The sequence below is a fragment of the Anolis carolinensis genome, chromosome 3 (assembly GCF_035594765.1).
Source record: "Anolis carolinensis isolate JA03-04 chromosome 3, rAnoCar3.1.pri, whole genome shotgun sequence".
In the NCBI taxonomy this organism is placed as follows: domain Eukaryota; kingdom Metazoa; phylum Chordata; class Lepidosauria; order Squamata; family Dactyloidae; genus Anolis; species Anolis carolinensis.
Genome location: NC_085843.1, coordinates 161283362 through 161307075, shown reverse-complemented (window position 1 = coordinate 161307075; position 23714 = coordinate 161283362). Strand labels below are relative to the sequence as shown.

The window sequence follows — 23714 nt, the reverse complement described above, 5'->3', positions numbered from 1 at the left end:
AATTCAGTACCAGTTGCACTACTGGTGGCAGAAAGAACTGGGGGATACTACAAAATGGTTGGGCTCACATGTGACTTGCAGACCGTATGCCCCCCCCCCCCTAGATCTTGTTTGTGTAATGAGAACGATGATTATAAACATATATCCCTAGATTACTTCACTTGTATGTTGTTCACATTTCATCAAAATGAGTATCTTTTAAAGAGTTGAAATGGCTGCTGACTCCCAAATGGGGAAGGGGAGTATGGGGCTACACAGTTCTAAAAGTAATTGTGTTGAATAATGTTCTGTATTTATATCGAAAGGAAAATACAGCTGTCAGTGTATGCCTCTCTTTTGGAGAAAAACAATCTCTTCTGGGTTGGAAAAGATTGGTGTGTGTGTGAGTGAATGAGAGACTTGGAAGTGCAATGCAGTCAAACTGTGCTAAGCATACATAAAACCCCAAAAATGCAGCAGGAGATTAGCTCTCAAACCAATCCACATATTTATTCATTTAACTTGAGACAAAGAAGCACTAAATAATTAAAGGCAGAATTTAAATTTTAAAAAGGAACATAATAAATCACAATAAATGAACAACTAAAACAGTAGCTAAAGGCTAACTTTGACCAGCTTTCTAAAATGCAGACAGATTAGACACACTCAGGGTAGAATGCCTAATGTGGTAAGAATATTATAATTTATTTTCTAAAACAATACAAAACAAGTGCTATACTAGTCCAACAACAACAACTCTTTATTGATTAGTCAGTTTTGACCATATCAAAACATGTAAAACATATAAAACGTACACCCTTGCCTATACTAGTCAGTAACTTGCATTACAGCATTTACTGGAAGGCATGGGAAGGAGACTGCAATCCCACAATTAGATTTTCAGTGAAATTGGCCACAGATTTTACTGCCAATGGCCCCATAGCTATGCTGAGACATGGAGCCTGGATCCACTTTATCAGCAACATGACTCCTGACTGATTCTCCAGGAAGCAGTTAAACACTGGAGCATTAGGTCCAGCACAATGTGGATTGATCGTGTGGGCCCCACTTACCTAAATGTGGCAGATCTGTCAGCCTTCAAGCAAAAGAATGCAGTCTCAACCCCAGAAACGCTAATCAGGACTCTCTTTTTTGGTGGAAATAAGTGTCATAACTCCAGCATTTCCACAAATGTGTCCATTCCATAACCACTACACATAGTCAGAGAGAGACATCTAGAACACAGCCAAGTCTAATGCAGTTATAATGAATTGTATAATGTTTCTTGGAACTATAAATTGTAACTGGTATTAGAGTGTTAACATTGGGGTAGAATATCGTAATTTGGATTGCTTAAAGAGGATGTCAGGAGGATGGATGGCATAACTCCTTCGAAATTACAAGGAGACTGCTGATCGCTCTAACTACTTTTTATCTGGTCATGCCTATTCCCAGAGTCAGATGTCCACTGCTTAACTGTTTTCCTTGATCAAATTACTATCAGATCAGAAAGTATGTCATTGAACAGGTTAATCTGCGTGAGCTGTTCAAATGATGACAATTCTGTACAAATGTGCAAATGATGACCACTTTGATCATTGTGAGATCATTTTTGCCAAGCTGAGCATCCATGGCAGATAGGATGCATTTATTTGTTAGCACCAATGGGATACATTTTCCCCAACATGTGTTTTTAAATACACTAAACAGTGCTCAACTTGTGTTTCATGCTCAACTGAAATGAATCCCTCTTTGGAATTTGACAGGCATATGGAGTCCCATGGCCAATCCTGGGCTCAAAAATTGATCTTGTCTTAAGTATGATCCTATGGGTTAAACAAAAGCATTTGCCCCCTAGATCAGTGGTTCTCAACCTGGGGTCCCCAGATGTTTTTAGCCTTCAACTCCCAGAAATCCTAACAGCTGGTAAACTGGTTGGTATTTCTGGGAGTTGTAGGTCAAAAACTTCTGGGGACCTCAGGTTGAGAACAAGCTCCTATATAAAAATATAAACAGGATCTACATCTATTTATGTCCTGAATCCAGATGGCCAACATTCTCTTGCTGAAATGGCATTTCTGTTAGTTGGTTGTACTCTTATTTTGTCTTCTGGAAGACTATGTCAGAAAGCACCCCATAAGCTGTTATTTGCTAATGATTTGGCTGTCTACATGGGCCTGACTTATTGGGTCAAATAGCCACTTAGGATCCCATAAGAAGTATAGGATAGAAATGTGGAGACCCTCACATGGCTGTATGCCCCTCTTCACTTTGGAAAAAGAATCCTGCCTTGAAAATGGTAGTATCATTCTGTCCAAAACCTATTTTTGAGTCTTAGGTTTTAATTCACAACTAAACACCACCACTTCCTGATTCTAATTGACCCCCCCCCCCCCGGATGCTACATGGAGTGTTAAATGTGAATACTGTTCTCTCTACCCATTGAGATCAGGATATGTAGTCTCTGTGGTTGAGACTGGTTCAACACTGGTGGAATGGGGGGGGGGGGAGGGAAACACAGCTCTGTTGTTATGTATGATTGGGAAGAAAGGGAGTTTTCTGTTGTATTCCCCAGCCTCTTCAAAAGAGTCATGAATCATTAATGCAAAAATGTCCAGGGTGTTTTTTAGTGAGCAAGGTGATGTACAACTGCTCATACAGTCAGGGCTTTCGTGAATGTCGTGTTCAGTTGGATCCCAGTGCAGGTTGAAATATCTACAGGAGGAGTGATACTTTAATACATTACCTCCCCATTTTTCTTTCTTTCTATTATTCCATGGCCCAGATACATTTTTGAGTAATTTTATATGTGTTTATAAGATTTTTTCATTAGTAATTAGTGCACAATTTACTAATGATTAGAAGGGGATCCTGTGAATGTCCTACCAAGTTAAGAATGTAACATAAAATCAGAATTTTGAATATAACCTTTAAAAGCTGCAACTTTTTGAAAGATATTATTATCACCCTCATCATCATTGAAATCCTGCCTTTCTCCCAATCTCTAGTTGGCTAACAACATATTTTAAACAAAACAAATTAAAAGCAGTTATCAATAAAAGATTATCAATAAAATACATATATAAGATTTCAAAACAATTAATGAAGCTAAACATTAAGCATTAAAATATATACTATATACACACTTAAAACAGCAATAGATTGCACATATGAACAAATTGTTCGAGAAATCACGATTAATGCATTAGATGTAATATAAAGGAGAAGTATTGCAAAGAAAAGACCTTTGATATGATAACATAATGGTTTGTGTGAACATTGTTTATCCAATTGATTAAAATGCTCCTTTTTTATTTACAGAAAATATCACCCTGGGTTGGTTTACGCAAGATCAATATCTCCTACTGGGGATGGGATGATATGTCTCCTTTTACAAACACCACATTGCAGTGGCTTCCTGGAGAACCAAATGACTCTGGATTCTGTGCCTATCTTGAACGTGCTGAAGTTGCAGGTCTGAAAGCAAATCCATGTACAGCCGTGGCTGATGGTCTTGTGTGTGAGAAACCTGTTGGTAAGAAAGGCTTATTGTGTTGAAAATATTTCTTCTATTAACATTTTTCTTGTATGTATTTAATATTGGCAAAATTGATCGCATGGCTGTTGGACAAATATTAGGAAGTGCTAGTGGATTAAGGTAATAGATTTGATTAGGATGTAAACTCATAGGATCATAGAGCTGGAAGAAACTACATGGGCCATCCTGCCATGCAGGAAAGTACAATCAAAGTACAGTACTCCCAAAAGATGGCCATCCAGCCTCTGGTTATATGCCTCCAAGGAAGGCGCTTCCCCCACACTCTGAGACAGAGAGTTGTATGGTTGAACAGCTCTTACAGTCAGGAAGTTTTTCCTAATGTTCAGGTGGAATCTCCTTTTCTATAATTGGAACCCATTGCTCCAAGTCCTTGTCTCTACGGCAGCAGAAAACAACTTGCTCCCTCTTACTTAAGACATCCTTTCAAATATGACTATGACTATCATGTCTCCTTTCAACTTTCTCTTCTATAGGCTAAACATACCCAGCTCTTTAAACCACTCAGTGTATAATTTTTGTAGTTTGAGTAGAGAGTATATGTGTTTAAAAAACGGAGCATGTTTTTCTTAAAATTTGAAAAATAATTTGTGTTACATTCAAATAATAGAGTCAAATGCAATACAGAGGCTTGTACAGTTTAACCCAATGATTTATTATATATGTGTGAGCTTGGATACATGTGAAAGGCCACCATTTATTTTGTTAAGATGAAGAGAGGAGCCCTGTGCGATAGTTATATTCCTTTCTGTTAAAGTACAGACGTTATAGCTGCGTTGAAACTTACTCATTTCTTTTTTTTTGTTGAGTGCCAAAAGTGCCTCTGAGTTGAAACAATTTTAATGTTTCTTGCAATTTTTCTTTGCTAGCACCTTTACCCACAGTAATGTTTGCTTGTGGTGACTCATGTGATTTTGTTGATAAGGTCAAAATTACACAACTTGATATGATCACATAATGCAATGGTTCTCAGCCTGGGGGTCCCCAGGTGTTTTGGCCTACAACTCCCAGAAATCCCAGCCAGTTTACTAGCTGTTAGGATTTCGGGGAGTTGAAGGCCAGAACATCTGGAGATCCACAGGTTGAGAACCACTGACATAATGGATTGTGTGAACATTGTGTGTCGTAGTATTCGATCTTTCCAACTGGATTATATTGGGAAAATAAAGCGAAACAACTGATGGAAAACTGACAGAATGATGCTGAGAAGGGATAGGAAAATTAGACGTTTTGGTGATGTCAATTGTGAACAGAAGAGCAATTTTATTTTTATTGGATAGTTTGTTTTGTTTTGGAAAATATGTAGCAATTGCAAGAAGCAAATTGAAAGTCTCATACTGAGTTTTTTGCCCCCATGACCATTGTCTGTTTTCTCTCAAATGTTTCTAACTGGGATTTCTTGTACAGTACTGAAGAAGAGGGCCGTTTTTCCTATCACTTCATTTAACCTGCTTGTGAACTGTGGATGTTGCTTCTGTTTGACAGAAAGGAATTATCTCTTCAAACATTCCTTTAAAGATGGTTTTTGCAGCACGTTTCCTGACCATAGAAGTAAACCTGTGCAAAAAAGGGGTCCAATATCAAACTTGTTTTTTTTTTTTTGCAAAATCTTTTGTTAAAGATCTTTTTGAAACTTGATAGAAGGAGCTGTGTTTTTTTGGCTATCATTTGATATAAAGCTTTAGATTGGAGATGACCATTGAGAAATGGATCAGCTCCTCTCATCTGAGAAGAAAAGACACCGTTGAAGTTCATATATATATATCTCAGTGTGGGAAGACACCATCTATAGAAATTCTTTGTATTTTGAATTATAATACGATTGACACGTGAAATTTTGGTGGCAGACAACTATTATATACATTGTATTATCAAACTGAAATCAACATGAAAGAAGGAAATAATATGAAACGATACTGAAAAGAACTTTTGTGCATCTATAAATAATTCCTTGCAATGCTGAAATGTAACTAGATGTAACCTGTAAGTCCACTGTGGTGCAAATGTTAATATTAATGTTTTAGGAAGATTTTGTTAAATATTCTTGTTTGAAGCAATGGAAGTATTTTTTTGTCTTTAGGTTTTCCATATTATATGTCTGTCATGTGAAATTCTCCATGGAAACTGCAAAATAGATGGCATAAAACATGGATTCTACGAATTGCTTTTTTTCTTAATAGATTCAATGTATAAAGGCTAATAACAACATGTCACATTTGGTTAGTGTTAGTGCAGACTAATCAAAGTCATATTATTTAAGCACCTCATTTAAAGCAGGGTGTTATAGATACATAGGTATTATATACACTTCTCTTTGCTATATGTAACTAGGAACTAGTCAGTTCTTATGCTTCAGTTATATGTTATCCTATAATAACATATATACTTCTGTCTCTTAGTTGTTCTGGTGATATATTTTGTTTTTATGAACAACGCACGCTACTGAGGAAGACAGAATGCAGTTTTCTGTGAAAAAAAATGTTCATTTTATGGATTACTTCTTTTTTTGTTTTCTCATTGCATTTGCACTGACTGCAAATATATACGCCAAGGGGCAGATGTTCATTTGACAAATCACAGCCATAGACAAAATGCACACAGTTTAAGGGAGAATATATCACCAGTGAAGTAAATAACTATTGTTTATGCACTATTTAACAAATGTGGAAGAACCTGAAGGTCACAGATTACAACACCAATTAAAATATATTTAGCCATGTTGTTTTACAATGATTCTACATTTAACTGAATTGACCTTTGGACTTGGGATATCACATATATGAATAACTGAATCAAAGTAAAATAATGGTTAGCTTACATCTCACATTTGCTGTATAGGAAAAACTGTGTATCGTTCTGTGTTGTTTAAAAAGCAAGACAGAAAAATGAGCAAGTGTAGCTGAAGGCATACTTGAATAGAAGAAAGAGAACTTATTTCTGTTGAAATATCTATACTGATATAATATAAAGCAATGCTGAATTTCTCATTTTTTTATTGTTCTCTTTTTTTCAGTTAGTCCAAATCAAAATGCCAGACCATGTAAGAAACCATGTTCTTTAAGGACAACCTGTTCTAACTGCACAAGCAGTGGCATGGAGTGCATGTGGTGTAGTAGCACAAAACGATGTGTTGACTCAAACGCCTACATAATCTCTTTTCCATATGGACAGTGCCTAGAGTGGCAGACAACCACCTGTTCTCGTAAGTAATTGAATGAAATTATTGTAGCAGTCAGTAAAAGTGTGGATATGATGAGTGGCACCTGGGGTAGGGTGCTGCTTAGCCAGCCTGCTAGTCATTCTCCTTTTGAGGATACTCCATTCCATTCTTCCATCCCTTGATTTTGGACCCCCTTCTTCCAGTTGGCTAAGGTCCCATGGCTAACGTGCTTTAGTACAGGTATCTTCAAGCTGCGGTTGTTTGGGCCCCCAACCCCCAGAATTCCTGACCATTGAAAAATCTGGCTAGGGCTTCTGGGAGTTGGAGGCCAAAACAGCTGGAGGGCTGCAGTTTGAGAACAGATGGCTTTGTAGCCTGGTTTTGGACGATTTTGCAGAATCTAGTCTACTTCTCTGAGGAATGATATTTTATTGAACCTGCTGCTATTTCATTGTTCTGCATGAAAACTGCTATTTGAGGTATGCAAGGGCCCAAACTTGGAGAGTGAGTTTTCTATTATTATATAGCACATTCCATGATGCAGGTTAGGACAAAATGTCCTCCAGATGTGTTTGACAGTAACATCTCATCACTGGGATGCAAATCTGGCCATGGGGGCACATTGATTACATCCTGTTTAGACCATTATAACTCATTTTTCATGGAGCTGCTTTTGGAAACTGTTCAGAATTCTGAAATGTTGTTGCCAAACTGCTGACTGAGGCTGGTTACAAAAAGCATGTATCTTCCCTTCCAAAGCAGACTACCAATGTTTTTTCAGGTACAGTTCAAAGTACTAGTTAGTTACTATCTCTAAAGCCCTATATGGTTTAGAGTAGATACTCAGAAAACCATATCTCCCAATTTGAGACTGCCTGGATTTTGAGATCCCCTTTTTTCACTTCCACCAGCATCACAGACACGTTTGGTAAGAACATGAGAGGGAGCCATTTCGAGACTGCTCCCAGACCGCAGAATTTCTTTCAGTGGGAAGTTGGCTCCCCCTCTCTAATCTCTTTCCATTAACGTGTGTTTGAGAGTGAATGGTCTGTTGGAGGGGGTATTTTAATTGTGGTGTGTTGTATTTGTCATTTTATCATCATGATTATGTTTTAAATGCCTTTAAAAAACTGTTTTTAAGTCCATTTAAAACAGTGGTTCTCAACCTGGGGTCCCCAGATGTTTTTGGCCTTCAACTCCCAGAAATCCTAACAGCTGGTAAACTGGCTGGGATTTCTGGGAGTTGCAGACCAAAACACCTGGGGACCCACAGGTTGAGAATCACTTATTTAAAATTACATTATATTTTGTTTTAATTGAAAAATTACAAATTCTCTCCCCCTCCATAACAAATTATTGTATCTTTACAATTTTCTTTATAATTTCTTATTTGTATAGACATGTCTAACTAATAAAACATTTCTTTCTGGTAATCATGCTCTTCATTCCTCATGGAGCAATTAAAAAAATTCCAAAACATATAAACTAATTAAAATGAACACCAGGATAACTAGCTGGTTTTCTTCTAACTACAGTTAGATTAATTATAACACAGCCTGGAAAGACTGCAAATTATGGAACTAATATGTCATGGTTTGTAGTCAAAGCTGAAAATGCAACACATCAACTTCAGTGTAAAGACAACCAAACACATTTCTTCATTGAACGTGTTTTTTTCTCAAGAGGAGTGCTGCTACTACAAACATACACCAAACATATGAAAAAAATCATTAATACAATACAGTGCAACATATAACTATAGGAATGCACTTTGATAAGGAAAGCACTCTCTTCAATATTAAATAAATATTTGTTGCATACCTATGAATGTATCCTCCAGTTCATCAGATAGCCAAAGAAAATGAAGGATCTTAAAGATGCCTAACTGTTATTTTAAATTTTATTGCTTTCCATAATGTATTTAATATAAAAAAGATTTCAAAAGTATGATTTTATCTATACAAAGTACTATCACAGATTAGATTTTATAATTTATTCTAGCAAAATTCTATATTCAATAATACTCTCATTCATCAGATATATTAGTGTTCCAAAGAGCAGTTCAGTATAATGGAAAAAATGGATGGGTGCCAAGAAGTATGTAGTTAATGCCATAGTTCTTCTTTTCAAAGAGTGAATGTCAACTCCACAGCACCAGTAATTTTTAAAAATGTATCCATTTAATAGCAGGGCAGGATATTACCATTCTATAGTATATTGTTTTTTAACAGTGGTTTAGTATCCCTGCTGTTCTGAAGGGCGTTATGATCTCTTAATATCAATAATGGCAAGATAAATCTAGGTTCAACAACAGTAATGTTTGTCTGACTGAAATGGCAAATTGTTCCTTGAAAGTGCATTTGAATAAGAAATCTTAAGACCTGTCTTCAAAAGAACCCTGTACTGTGCTTCTCAGTATAATGAAATCATTTCTATAAAACAAGCTGATGCAAGGTAACCCAGAGAGAATCCATAATCATAAGTGAAAAAACTGAAATAGAAGGCTCCAAAAAAGCAAATGTCAATGTAACTGCCTTTGTGTAGCCTCATAGATTAAATAACCATAGATTGTTTAATATATACTACAGTTTCCCTTTAATATACTTCAAGATAGTTTATGGGAAAATGGCACCAGTTTAAATAACAGTACTTTAATTGATAAGAACACATAAGTTGATAATATATGACAATATAACATTGGCATAACATACTATCAAAATGATATATAATAATATAATATTGCCATTTATTAAATAGGCATAGGTTGTTTAATATATACTACAATTTCCCATTAGTATATCATGCTTAAAGATAATTTACGGGAAAATGGCACCAGTTTAAATAACAGTACTCTAACTGCAGCCAGGAAATCAGAAGACATTTACTTTTTGGGAGGAGAACAATGATCAATCTCGATAAAATAGGGAAGAGTAGAGCCATCACACTGACAACGAAGGTCCGTATAGTTAAAGCAATGGTATTCCCCATAGTAACCTATGGATGCGAGAGCTGGACCATAAGGAAGGCTGAGCGAAGGAAGTTAGACACTTTTGAACTGTGGTGTTGGAGGAAAATTCTGAGAGTGCCTTGGACCCCAAGAAGATCCAACCAGTCCATACTCCAGGAAATAATGCCCAGCTGCTCACTGGAGGGAAGGATATTAGAGGCAAAGATCAAGTACTTTGACCATATAGTAGGAAGACAGGAAAGCTTGGAGAAGATAATGATGCTGGGGAAAATGAAAGGAAAGATGTAGAGGGGCCGACCAAGGGCAAGATGGATGCATGTTATTCTTGACTTAGACTTAGGCGATCCCTTGTAGTTCGAGGAAGATTGTCTTCCATCTTTGGTGTCTTGGGGGTGGGTTCTTAGGTGACTGAAGAGACCTATTCTTGATTTGCATGGTCTCCTGCAGTGAAGACATCGGTTTCCAGGTGGAAGGTGGTCCCTGTCAGGGCTGGCTTGACGGGCCTTCCTCTTGGCATGTTTCTCCCTTAAGCCCTCCATTTGTGCCTCTTCGAACTCCGCAGCACTGCTGGTCACAGCTGACCTCCGATTAGAGCACCCAAGGGCCAGGGCTTCCCAGTTCTCAGTGTCTATGCCACAGTTTCACAGTTTCTTGAAGTGACTGGCTTGACCTTCAAGGAGCTGGGGGTGGTGACAGCCAGCAGGTAACTCTGACATGGGCTGGTTCATGAGGTCATGAAGAATTGGAAGCGACTGAACTAATAAACAACCAACTGATTTTTTTGTGTCAGTAACGACTTGATAAACTGCAAGTTGAGAGAATTGACCATCTGCAAGGACGCTGCCCAGGGGAGGCCCAGATGTTTTTGATGTTTTTACCATCCTTGTGGGAGTCTTCTCTCATGTCCCCACATAGAGCTGGAGCTGAAAGGAGGAGCTCATCTGCGCTGTCCCCAGGATTGGATTTGAAATTGCAAACTTCCAGTCAGTAACCCAACCTTCAAGTCAGCAGTCCTGCTGGCACAAGGGTTTAACTCACTGTGCCATCAGGGGCTCCAGAAAACTGATAAGGACACATAAGTTGATAATATATGACAATATAACATTGGCATAACATATGATAAAAATAATATATAAAAATATAATATTGCAATTTAAGATTTCATTAGTAGTACATATATAGATAAAGTCCATCTGGTTCAGACCAAATTAACATGTTAGTTATGATAGACAATTAGATGCCTACCTTTTCTCTTACAGCAGGCTTTGATTACATCCTGTTTAGATTACTGTAATATGATCTAAATGGGTTTGCCTTTGGAAACTGTTCAGAAATTTCAGCCAGCCGGTTGACTGGTACTGGCTACCTCTGGGACGTATTCAGAGTGCTGGTTCTGATTTTTAAAGCCCAAAATGGCTTGCGTTCAGTCTATGTGAAAAACTGTATCTTCTTATATAAGCCAGCATGGGCATTAAGCACTGTGGGGTAGAGCTTTTTCTCAGTCCCACCATCTAAACAAACATGGTCTATGAGGACTCTGGAGAGAGCTTTCTCTTCGCTCTTGCCAGACTGTGGAACACCTTTTCATTGGAGATCTGCTTGGACCTCTCCCTGTTTGCTTTCCGCTAGCATATGAAGACATTTTTTATTAAGGCAGCCTTTTGATTTTCTATTATGAAACAGTATGTGTGTGTAAGTGGTATATTGTTTTTTAAAAATCTTTTAAATCTTTCATTGGAACAATGCTTTGAACGTGTTTAAAGTGTTTTTAAGTCTTTAATTATATGTTTAATAACAGTCATATTTAATCCCTTTTAGGCTTTTTAAAATTAATGTTTTAATTGCATCTTTTAAAATAATTATACTTTGTCTTGAATCTCATTTTGGTAGAAAGGCAGAATATTAATTCAACAAAAAACCAAATAAAAATAAAATGTCTTTAAAAACAAGTATAAAAATAAAATAAGCATGCCTACATTCATATAAAGTTACCAAAAGCCCCAATAAATCAATTAACGTTATCGGTGGATGAGTACCAATCCTTTATATTAAAAGATGAAACAATAAAATGCAAATCAGGAGCATGTATTGATGGCTGTTAGCCTGTACTGAAATAAAATGGTAATATAATGTAATATATGCAAATACTTCCAACATATCCTAATGGAAAACCCCACATGTTTCACTCTCTCACTGAAACCCCGTTGCAATCCCTCAAAGAGAATAAGTAATAACTACAATTCATTTTAGACAACTCACACTCCAAGAACATATGGCCCCTGTCATCATCCAGGAAAGAGCAATGCCATCTTTAAACCCCCAAAGCAAGAGAGCTACAAAGAAGCAAGATGGGTGGGAAATCACTCATAGAGGAAGATACTTTCCTGTCTGTACTGTCTTTTCTAAAGAATGTCATGTTAAAGTCAGTAATAAGAATAGTATTTGTCACTAGAGATTCTAGATGTTTTTATAACTAGTTTGAAAAATTCTGGGAGGCCAGGTTTTTTTGGCAACAACCCCCTTCTGGAGATTCTGTGGTTGGTTTTGCTATTCAAAGTGGTTGTTCATGGAGTTGTGCAGGTCTGTGAACCATCAGTTGCGAAGCTATGGATAGATTCCAGGAAACAAGAATCAATTGCAGCTTACTGCCTCAAACATGATAATCTTCCAGCACAGGTGGTGGGCTGTAGCCGGGGGGGGGGGGGAGGTTAGGGGTTCAATCTCCACCTCCTAAAAATTTTCAGGTTTAAAAAAAACCTGGTTTACTCATGAATTTTAATTGGTTAACCAATTCCCCATGAGTTTCCCTGAAGTTTATCTGTCTTGAGTTTATCAATGGAGCCTGATTTTTAAATTATTTTGCATTATGGAACTAATCTTCATGATTCGCTAAAAAACGTTTCAACCCCCCCTTGAAATTTTTTTGGTGGTGGTGGTGGGATTCCAGTCATTTGCACCAGGTAGCATCTGGTCATTGCACAAGGTGACATGAGAAGCACTCATATTGCCTAGTCATTGTGCTGGGCTACTAGGTGGCATGGCACCTTGCTATGGTATATATAGCAAGACTTGAGGGAGAAAATAATTCCACAGCAAATCTTAATAATATTTGAGAATTTCTTAAGGTACCACCTTCTTATTTTGGCAGAGTTAAATTTTAAAAGGAAGAAATATCCAGATAAACCTGTTTTAGACTTCTTCCTCAGCCAAACTTATATATCTATAAGATAAATACCAGCAGTCTGCAGGTCACAAATTGCAGGTAGCTTTTTTCCATTTATAAATTTGAGTGAAGGGGTTATTTCCAAATTATGGTGAAATGTGGACATTGCTCCTCATTTACTTGGAGAGATGAGATTAAGAACTTTTATTTAGCCTACTTTCATATAGTCAAAAGCTGGATGTAGAACAGAGCAGAGAGTGAGCCTTAGTGTGACTTCACTTGAAAGGAAAGGAAGAAGTTAACAAAATAAAATACGCAGACTCCCTAGAGAATCTTTGCAAGTTGCTGCAACTAATCAGTGAAGAATTCCAGACTGTAGCAAGTGGTTATTCTGCTGGTTTAGCTGAGGATTTGCACACAAGTTGTTTTTCTTTCTTGCCTGGAGCTGAACCCACCAAAATGGGAGAATTTGCACTTTTATCATCCACTTGAAGATGATTCATAAATATAGCAGACCGAGGGCCAAGCCCTGAGAACTAGCAAACTAAAAGGTAATTCTGTTCAATGTCTTGCCTGATCCATCATAAAAATATATTTACACATATTCTTCAGTGTAGTTTTCAGTATTCCAGTTTCTCTTAAACTTTTGATCCACGAATGAGCAGAAGGGAGTCAGGGAGGAAACATTACTACTCTTGTTTGCTAGGAGAATGATTCAGTTATATACCCCTGAAACCAAATCATACTAAAGCAAATGGACTGAACAACCTGCATTGAAACATTTACTTACATGGAGTATAATGCGGGCACAAAGGTAAGAAGGAAGAGGTGGTTTTTGTCACATTCCACATATCCCCTACATATAGAAAATTCAGTAGTCTTTCCCTATGCTTCAGCTCTAATTTCTCCTTCCTTGTGTCACAAAAAGTTGATGCCCTTAATCGAGATAGAAGAAGCTTTAAGAGCCAAATAGGTCATTTTCATTCCATTCTTGGTTGAGCCTCTCATTATAATGTAGTATACCCTTTGGCACAGTATTCTGCTCATCCTTTCTTCTCAGGTAGAGAGTTATCAGGATGTTACTGTAGTTTATTGTTATTTGTTTTTGCCGGAGGCTGTCAAATTTTCTAGAGCTTCTGTTTACTGACAGTTGGGTGAAAGGAATCAACACAATATCTCATAAGTGAAGACTGGTTGTGATCTTTCAATTACTATATACCTCGAAATAATGTGACTAGCCATATGTGAAAAAAAATCCTACGATATGGTATCAAATACAAGTGTGTACACCTCTATGTTTTATGCACTCTTACGTGACAGTTAGTTACCTTGACTATACAGTCAGACTTACTACTGAGTAAACATGTTTATGATTGGTACTGAAGGATTTTGAGAATTTTAACTCAATTGCATGTTATTATTATTTTTATTACTTAAAACATTTATATTCTGCCCTTCTCACCCCAAAGGCGACTCAGGGATGAGCACAATATATATGCAGCAAGCAATCCATGCCGGTACATAATAATTATAAATATGCACAAACATTAAAATCAGTTATATGTACTCGGGACACCATGCTGGCTCCAATCCAAGAAGTAGGTTTCCTATTATTGCCTCATTGCACTGCTGCAAAGGCTTGGTCCCACAGCCAGGTCCTTACCATCTTTCTGAAGGACAGGAGGGAGGGGGCTGATCTAATCTCGCCACGTATGGGCACAACTGGTGTACAAGTTTTAATTGTGTGAAAGCCCCCCTAGCCATCGCTGCAACTTGGGGTTCCAGGCTCAGCTATGAGTCCAGGAAGATTGCCAAGCTGTGAACCTGCACCTTCAAGGCTGTAACCCTTATACCCTGTTCAGCCTTGCAACTGACCAGGAGGACCTCTGTCTTGTCTGGTTTCAACTTCAATTTCTTTGCCCTCGTCCAGACCATCACAGTGGCCAGGCACTGACTGGTTCATGACCTGGGCAGCCTCCTTAGCATTCATATGTTTGTAATAATGCTAGTTCCTATAGTGCAATGCTGTAAATATCTATTCAGAAGTAAGGTATTTTTGCACATAGGATTGCTGCATAAAATAATGATGTGAACTTGAAAATCATGGGATTTGACAGGTAAACAAATGTACTTTTATTGTAGGAATTCTGATTAGGAGTGCCTTCGAGCACATAGACATTTCTGGCATTGTTCTGCAACATGAATGCTGAAAAGTCTAACGAGATCCCAAAGGCTAGCCAGAAGTGCTTGAGAGAGAACCTGGTCTAGTTAAAAATAAAACAAACACACACACCACAACAACTAACAAAAACCACTATGTTGTGAGGAGCTAATGTGGGAATCACTCTCTAAACATTAAAAAAACAAAAAAAAACAACAACAGGTGACACAGTAGAGATACACCACATTTGCCAGAAGCTGAAAGAAAATTCCTGGAATAAAAAAACATTGAAGTTAGATTCAAAAGTTAAAGTTCAGTCCATTCTATATCAATTGGATTCATAAGTTGACATTTTCTGATATTCCGGAAAAGATGATCTTTAGAAATCTGATTCAAAGGCCTGGTAAATGGAAAGACACACTCCTACCATTTTGGTGATGATGGTGAAATGTTCTATTTTTCAGTATTTTTAGGAGAAAGGAATTTGGGGGAAAGAGAGTTAAATGTTTTCCCAGGCTTTCTCATTTCTACCTATAAACAAAATTAGTTTAGTTCCAGATTAGTAATAATAATAATAATAATAATAATAATAATAATAATAATAATAATAATAATAATGACTTGATTTGTATTTCACCCTATCTCCCCAAAGGGACTCAGGGTGGATTCCAACATACAATGGCAAACATTCAGTAGCCTCCAAAGACATGTTCATGGAATATTATTTCCTTTTTAATACCCCCCTTCCTCCCCCCTAAGATTATAGCCTACATTTTAGTTCATCTGTTCTTTGTTATTGTTATGGTTTTTGATGTTTGTTGGGGGTTTTTTTGCCAGTAGAATATTCTGCTGACAAAACCCCCCTGAAGGATATAGATTTCATATTTCAGAGGGAATGGTGGAAAATTTGCTGGACAAATTGTCCTTTAGTTAAATGGCGGCAACAATAATCCATGTTTTTTCCTGTTTATATAAAAGCAATGTATGGTATATTTAAGTCCTCATATCATTATCTGTACTAGTGAATTCTCATAGACACTCCGTTTTAAAAAATGTATTATTATCTCTGTGTTACAGCTCAAAATTGCTCTGGGTTAAGGACTTGTGCACAGTGTTTGGAACACCCTGGTTGTGGATGGTGCAATGATCCCAGTAACACAGGCAAAGGCCATTGTGTGGAAGGGTCTTCAAGAGGACCAGTGAAGCTGAGTGGATTGCATTCTACTGAAATGGTTCTTGACAACAACCTCTGTCCCAAAGAGAAAAATTTTGAATGGTCTTTCATCCAGTGCCCAGGTAAGAGCTCCTAACTGGTGTCTCTATGTTGGTTGTATAATTCCAATAAAACTCTGGAATGATTAGTGACTTTATTGCAAGAATGCACTTGTACCATGGAGCATGGTTTTGTTAGTTACTTTGTTATACATTTTCAAAACTTGGCTAAATGTGTTAGTTTTCTGAAAACTCACTCACATTTCTCTTTCGTTCTGTGTCCCTTGGCCCAATGTTTAATCCTAACCCCATCACACCCCATATTTAGACAGTGAACTTTATAATATTTTATAAACAAATTAAAGGAGGCTCAATAGGGCACACAACCATTACATTTAAGTGAAATACAGGAATATATCTGTGGTTTCTTTATTCTGTTTCACCACAAATGATAAATGGTTGCATAAAAATAGGAATAATAATTTTGATTTGCAAAGTTCACTTTAAAACAGACTGCTTGTAAACAATTGTAAATATTTAATGGATTGTGGCTAAAACCTAACACAGTATTTGCAAGGAACTCTGCTGACTCAGGATAGCAGTGGTGGGTCAAAAAGGTTTCAGAAATCTAGATATTTTATTTATATAAATACTGTAGCCGATTAGAATTTTATCTCCCTTATGCACTTTACTGTTTTACAGGTTTCTGTAGAATAAAACAAAGGGAAACAGAGGGAAGTAACAGGCAGCTAGTAAAAATAAAAGGCAGATGGGCAAAGCATTTAAACTTTTTTTTCCATCTGCGGTTAAACTGGAAGGGATTTATGTGAAGCTATTTGGATTTATTCTACTATTATAATTTGGTTCTAACACATGATCGGTATACCATGAGCACCTGCACCAGGCACAATAAATAGTACTACATTGAAGAATTACCCGTATTTCCTTGAGTCAAATGTGCTATCTAATGTAAAGGGTACCTCAATTTCAAAATCCCAAAACCAAAATGTAATGCGCAGTGGCAAAAAGTGACCCTTATAGTTTGGCCAGAAAAGGTGTACATTACAGTTGCTGCCTACTTACAATTCCTTCTTTAAAAAGAAAAAAATTGTAACACCAAAGCTTCCACCAGTGAAAAAGAAAACTTTGGGGTGCATCTATGCTGTAGAATGAATCCACTTTAATTGCCTTAGTTCAATGCTGTGGAATTATGTTGCCTCTAGTTCTGCAAAGTCTTGAGCCTTTTCTGCCAAAGAATGCTGGTGTCTCACCAAACTACAAACCCCAGGATTGCATAGCATTGAACCATGGCCATTACATTAGAGATGATGTCTCTCAAATAGGAGATCCAGGTGCAGGTCCTGTAGCCCTTTTTTTGCTTTGGGTCAGCAGTAAGGTAAAGGTAAAGGTAAACGTTTTCCCCTGACGTTAAGTCCCGTCATGTCTGACTCTGGGGGTTGGTGCTCATCTCCAATTCTAAGCCGAAGAGCCGGCATTGTCCGTAGACACCTCCAAGGTCATGTGGCTGGCATGACTGCATGAAGCGCCATTACCTTCCCGCTGGAGCGGTACCTATTGATCTACTCACATTGGCATGTTTTCGAACTGCTAGGTTGGCAGAAGCTGGAGCTAATAGCAAGCGCTCACTCTGCTCCCGGGATTTGAACCTGGGACCTTTCGGTCTACAAGTTCAGCAGCTCAGTGCTTTAACACACTTCACCACCAGGGCTCCTGTAAAATTATTGTATTATGTAAATCTAATGTGCACCCCAATTTTGGCAATGCCATTTTGCCAAAAAAGCGAGCATTAGATTTGAGTAAATGTGGTAATAAGCTTCAATGTTGATTCTGGAACTTTGCAGTTTGATGCAGTTAGAAACACCAGTTTTTCAGACCTTTCAAGTGATTTAATAATTGGAGTTTTACAATTTTATTTCATTTCATTATCTATGCCAGCAAATTCCCATAACCAAATATCAGTACAGTTAACAATATTATGAGCAGTATACTTACCTTTTAATTTTATTTTTATAATTATAAATGTAAATTATCCAAGCTACAAGCGAGATACACAGAATATGAAATACACACAATAAAATCCAATTAGAGTTGCTAGACTTTAAAATGGGAACAAAACTTCTTTTTAAGCCATCAACAGCTGCAAGTATATTCACTCAGTGTCTCCAAAGATTTTTTTGGCGGGGGCTTTAATCATCACCTTTGAACAGAGTAAGGCTGAGTCTTACCTGAAGCACAGACCTGTCATCTAAGATCTCCCTTGATAAGATATTGTGATAGGGAAGCTTTGTTCACACTGAAGCAGCTGTGGCAGAACTGAAACAGAGGAGGCATGTTTCATATAAACAGTTTTGGTCCCATGAGAAGCAGTCATATTTTTTGATAATCTAAAAGAAGATGAACAGATAGAAATGTTCACAGTAGCTGCACTCAGTCCTCTGTACGTATTCAGAGTTGGGATATCATTCTTCATTAAGTTTGCTCTTAAAAGAAACAATGACTTTTTTTTTCAATTTTCAATTTTTTTCTCCCTGCTTCAAAATCTGTGCAGTTTTTGAAGACTATTAACAGTTTAGGCTTTGTTTTCTGAAAAATTTGTTTTTAAGGTATTTTTTGTAAGAAGTAGTATTTTCTCACAGAAAACACAATTTTTCTACACCAAAAATTATTTCTCTGTAGAAATAATTTCTCTGATTTTGTATCATCTTAGTTATGAACCTAATAGCATCTGACAGCCCCAGCTTTCAATTGTTATTTATTAAGCAGCAACTGTTTCCCTGTTGACCACCTGCTTTCACGAGTGATCTCCAATGGGACAGTGAGAAGCAGAATCCCTGTCACAATTCCTAATTTCACCAGGGATTTCTGATGTGAATGGGGGGATGGGGCCCAGTCAGCTGCTTACTGATTGATAAGAGAACATATCACTATTACTTGCAATGGTTGCTGCCCTGTTTCTGAGCAATAGGGAATTTTCTTAGTCCCTATGAATTCTGTAAACTAGTGAATACCTAGAGGTCATGAATATGAATCAATCCACACATGTAGCTCCTAGTAAATTTTGGGCATTATTTACTGTGCAGAAAATACTGTTTTCTGTGCAGAAAATGCTGTAGTTGTGAACTTAATATGTGCAAAATTCAATTATGTATTTTTAAAGAACAACAACAACAAAACTTATACCGCCCCATCTCCCCATGGAGATATTTAAAGAAATATATTTCTGTACAGGAAACAGGTTTTCCTCAGATAAAATATTTCTGTGTGGCAATATTATTATGTGCAAGAATGCTTACTCCTTTGCTGAAAATGTGTTTGCTGCAAAAAATACCATGTGTGAAATTTGTACAGAATAAATCCTAAATTGGGAGAATCTGATAAATCCAGGATTCTATTCATAGGAATATTCTGACACTTAATACATACATTTTATACTATTGTTTAATCTATTTTAGATATTTTGCCAGATGTAACTCAAAATGGTGGCAATGCATTGTTACCTATGATTTTTCAAGCATAATTCTGCTGTCTGTGCTAGATAACAATGAAAATTAGCTCTAGTATTATAAACTTGTATGGCCCATCATGGCATCATGTATTCAACAACAACAAAGATACTGAAGATCAGGATTAGGTGAAGCAACAAATAGATGCAAAATGACAAGCATAATAGAGTGGAATTTGTCCAAAAACATTTTGTATCTTCTTAACTCTCTTCTTTGGGAAGGGAGATCCAAAGATCCTCAGGATTTTTTTTCTCATAATATATTTGGAAGATGGATATGTAGTCTTGAGTAGTGTATTTAATTTAACTCTGCAGTTCTGTAGAGATTGTACATAAAACAAATACCAAGTGAATATCAAAATTCAGTGTTCCCTTTACAGGCAAGCCCCACGTTATGAACAAGATAGGTTCTGTAGGTTTGTTCTTAACTTGAATTGGTTTGTAAGTCGGAACAAGGACATTTTAAAGTGTAACTCCAGGCATATAGATAGATAGATTTGTATAGCATAGGGAAGGGTTAACACCCCTGTGGTGTTTGTTTTTCTGTCTGTGCCCCAGCTCAGAAGATTTCACCTCACTTTCTGTCCTTGTGACAATTGGATTTTGAAAAAATTGCTTTGTGAAAACAAGGACTGGTGATCGAGTTACAGTTAAGACATATTATCCCCATAATAATAACTCTATCAGGAGTGAAGTTCTCTTCTGAGGGGTATATTTCTTTCACTTCCTGTTGTCTTACCTATGAGTCGTTTATAAGTCAGAAGTTTGTAACCGGGAACTCCTTGTGTTAGCTTTATTATATTACACACCAATCTACAGTTAATCAGCTTTGTAAGAAGCATTTCAGGAATAGGGAAGCCGTGCATGGAGATTCAAAACAATTTAGGAATACTCTGTGATGAAGAAAAGAATGTAAGATCTGCTCATATGAAACTGATGAGACTAATACCTTGCTAACTTCCAATTATTGTACAAGCATTGAAGCATAATTTAATAAGTGAAGCATGCAATGAAGTGAAAAATCATTTTTCAATACTCTGGATTCTGGGTGCAGTTCTTCTTTCATTAAGATTCTCCTATGTTGGTATCCAATTCAATATGAAATGAGGAAATGACCAGTATATTCAAGGAATGTTGATAAGATTCTATAGCATTGAGCCATGACAGCTAAAGTGATATAAAACTGCATTAATTCTGCATTGTAGATGCACCCACAGAGTAAGCCACTAGGCTTTTCTTTTAGGAAGCTCATTGCAAACATAATTTGGAATTGGTCTGAAATTTTTATGATATGTTTTTGATAATGAATAAACTTGAGTTCATATTATTTTCTGGCCTCAGCTCTCAATATGATTGGTAGTAGTTGGTAGATCTGGTTTGGGCCATTTATTTTCAACTGCATCTAAAAATCTGTAAGTTGTATATACATAATCTTTTTTCTGCTTTCTGGAAACGCTCTGGAATTGCTGCTGTGCATTCACTGCTCGTATGATAGTCTTACATTTGGATATTAATTTGAGTATCTGTTTGATTCTTCTGTAGGGAGTTCTTCCCAGATAGTTGGAGAAATACTAGATGTTCATCTGTTGTATGTTCTGAAATGTCAAAAGGATGCTGAAATGTATATCGAGGAAGGAATACACTCTCTGACTATTTCACTCTCACATACTAAGGCTAATGTGGAAATATTTTCCCTAAGATCTGTCCCTGTATTTGAAACTCCTGAAGTGTTCTGTGGGGATTCATTAGAAAAATATTTGGTGTGAATGATCAGAACTATTATCAGCAGTCCATACAACAGACGAACCCCTGAGCATTTGGTGCACAGCAATAGCTACAAATTACATTTAAAATGCTGTGGGGATTTTTCTTTCTGCACCACTGTTTCAAGCAGGAGAAATAACAGAAGACTTCTGATTTCATGATGGCCAGAAAAATGTTAATGACTTTGGGGATGTTGATGAGATGTGAGATCTGGTGGGAGCCCAGAGGAGTCATGAGATACAATGTACTTTCTATGTTCTTGGCCAGCCTTATTGCTGTTTAGGAAGCAGTAAGATAGGTCAAAGATTTTCAGATGGAGGCCACTGACAACTCAGATTTTGATGCCTCAAATGTTAGACCTGTTAATGGATATATTTGACCTGCTGATTCCAAAAATAGCACCAGTTTGCCCTTATCAACTTTAGTTTTTGAGATACAGAGCATATGCCATATACCAGGATATTTTAATATAGTGTTTTAATTAATATCTTTTAGGCATGAAGAAAACATATTACAAATTAATAGAAAAGTGTCCTACATGAAAATCCTTTTATTACATGCCAAAAGCACAGATTGGTGATACAAGCTTTCCAGTTATTCAACACACGATGTTGAATGCACTAGAGCTGATACAATCTATACAATGCAATTTTTGAATCAGCACCCGAAATAACTTCAGGAACAGGCTTACAAAACAACACACCAATTTTTTTGGTTGGGATCAGGGGTACTTTGGGAGATGTGCAGCACACAATTGCAAATGTCTCAGCATTTTCTCAATAGAGTTTCCATTTTTTAATCTGGAAAATGAATAATTCCGAATTCTCTTTCCATCTCTAGTAGAAATACTAAAGTACAGGAAATGCTTTCGTTTAGCTCAACTGGCTGACATCAGACTATCCAACCAACACCCCCACCTCCGTTATCCCTGCCACACATATCCCTGTGCATCTCTAGGGTGCATGCATATTTGCCCCTCTGCTCATATACAGCAGGTAGAAAAACGCAATTCTTCAGTGAATGAACTTAATTTCACAAAGTCAATGATATAAGCAAGATATATTATTTATAGTTCTCAACTCAACATACTCACCTCTTTAACCTTATGTGGTGGTGAAGTAGTAATCACAGCCTTCAGCATTATGTGAATTACTATCTTTTAGGAACTCCCACCTTTGATGTTTCTCTCCTTCTTATTTCATTACAGCTTGCCAGTGCAATGGTCATAGTACCTGTGTTAATGGCAATGTTTGCGATCAATGCAAAAACCTAACCACAGGAAAACAGTGTGAAACATGTATGCCAGGATATTATGGAGATCCAACAAATGGAGGGCAGTGCACTGGTAAGTTCTCTAAAGCTTGAGTTGTATTGTTTTGTTGAATAGAACAGCTGGAAATTATTTCCTAAATAGATCATTTTCTTTGCATTGGGGAAAAATATATTATGTTTGGCATGAGTTGCAATTGAATCAGTATATGGATGAAAAACAAACTTTGATCCCATGTATGGGATAGAATAATTTCTTCCTTCTTTAAAACCTGAGCTGATAGACATGGAGGTTGTGCTGTTGATAATACCTACTTTGATATAAGGGACCTTCATGTAGGTTCTTGGTCAGGGTACTAACTGAAAAATATTATAGCGTAATAAAAGAATGTGAATAATACTCATCAATATTTTAATAAACTTTATTTATACCCCACCACCATCTCCCCGAAGGGACTCGGGTGGCTCACAAAAGCACTCCATAGTGCCACACATAAAATAACAATAGATAAGCATAACAACAGTAACAGCAAAAAATTACAAACTCAATCCCAACAAACACAATTTTCGCCCAATAAAAATGTATGCCTTGAAACCAGCAATGTCCTGATTTGGATAAGGAGGGCAATCCCAAGAATCTTTACATTCTGGGATTTGGTGGGAAAAACAATTTGTGGAACAAATTGGTTTGAAGTCAAATATATGTATTTTGCATAAAATATGCTAATTTCTATGAAAACCACCGTGGTTCCTTTTGTGCCAATATAAAAACATGCAGGAAAACTTTGTATGTTTTTTCTGTGCAAAAGTTTACAGATTTGTTCAATTTGTTTGTGTAAATAAATGTCATTTGTGTATTTTTCAAACTTTGCACATCTAAACAGATTTATATGCATTTGTGGCAAGCTGTCATGGGATTTTCTTGGTAGAGTTTGTTCAGATGCGGTTTGCCTTTGCTT

At 36.9% G+C, this 23714-nt stretch overlaps 1 protein-coding gene across 5 annotated transcripts in view; it reads left to right on the top strand.

Moving 5' to 3' along the window:
* The window catches only part of atrnl1 (attractin like 1), a 786325-nt gene that overhangs the window by 183505 nt on the left and 579106 nt on the right, over positions 1 to 23714 (top strand). For all 5 annotated transcript variants that reach the window (XM_003223502.4, XM_062977302.1, XM_062977301.1 and 2 more), the window contains 4 exons: positions 3301 to 3514; positions 6549 to 6737; positions 16065 to 16283; positions 22694 to 22831. In XM_003223502.4, coding sequence (XP_003223550.3) covers positions 3301 to 3514; positions 6549 to 6737; positions 16065 to 16283; positions 22694 to 22831 — 760 coding nt within the window. The remainder of the gene's footprint in view (positions 1 to 3300; positions 3515 to 6548; positions 6738 to 16064; positions 16284 to 22693; positions 22832 to 23714) is intronic.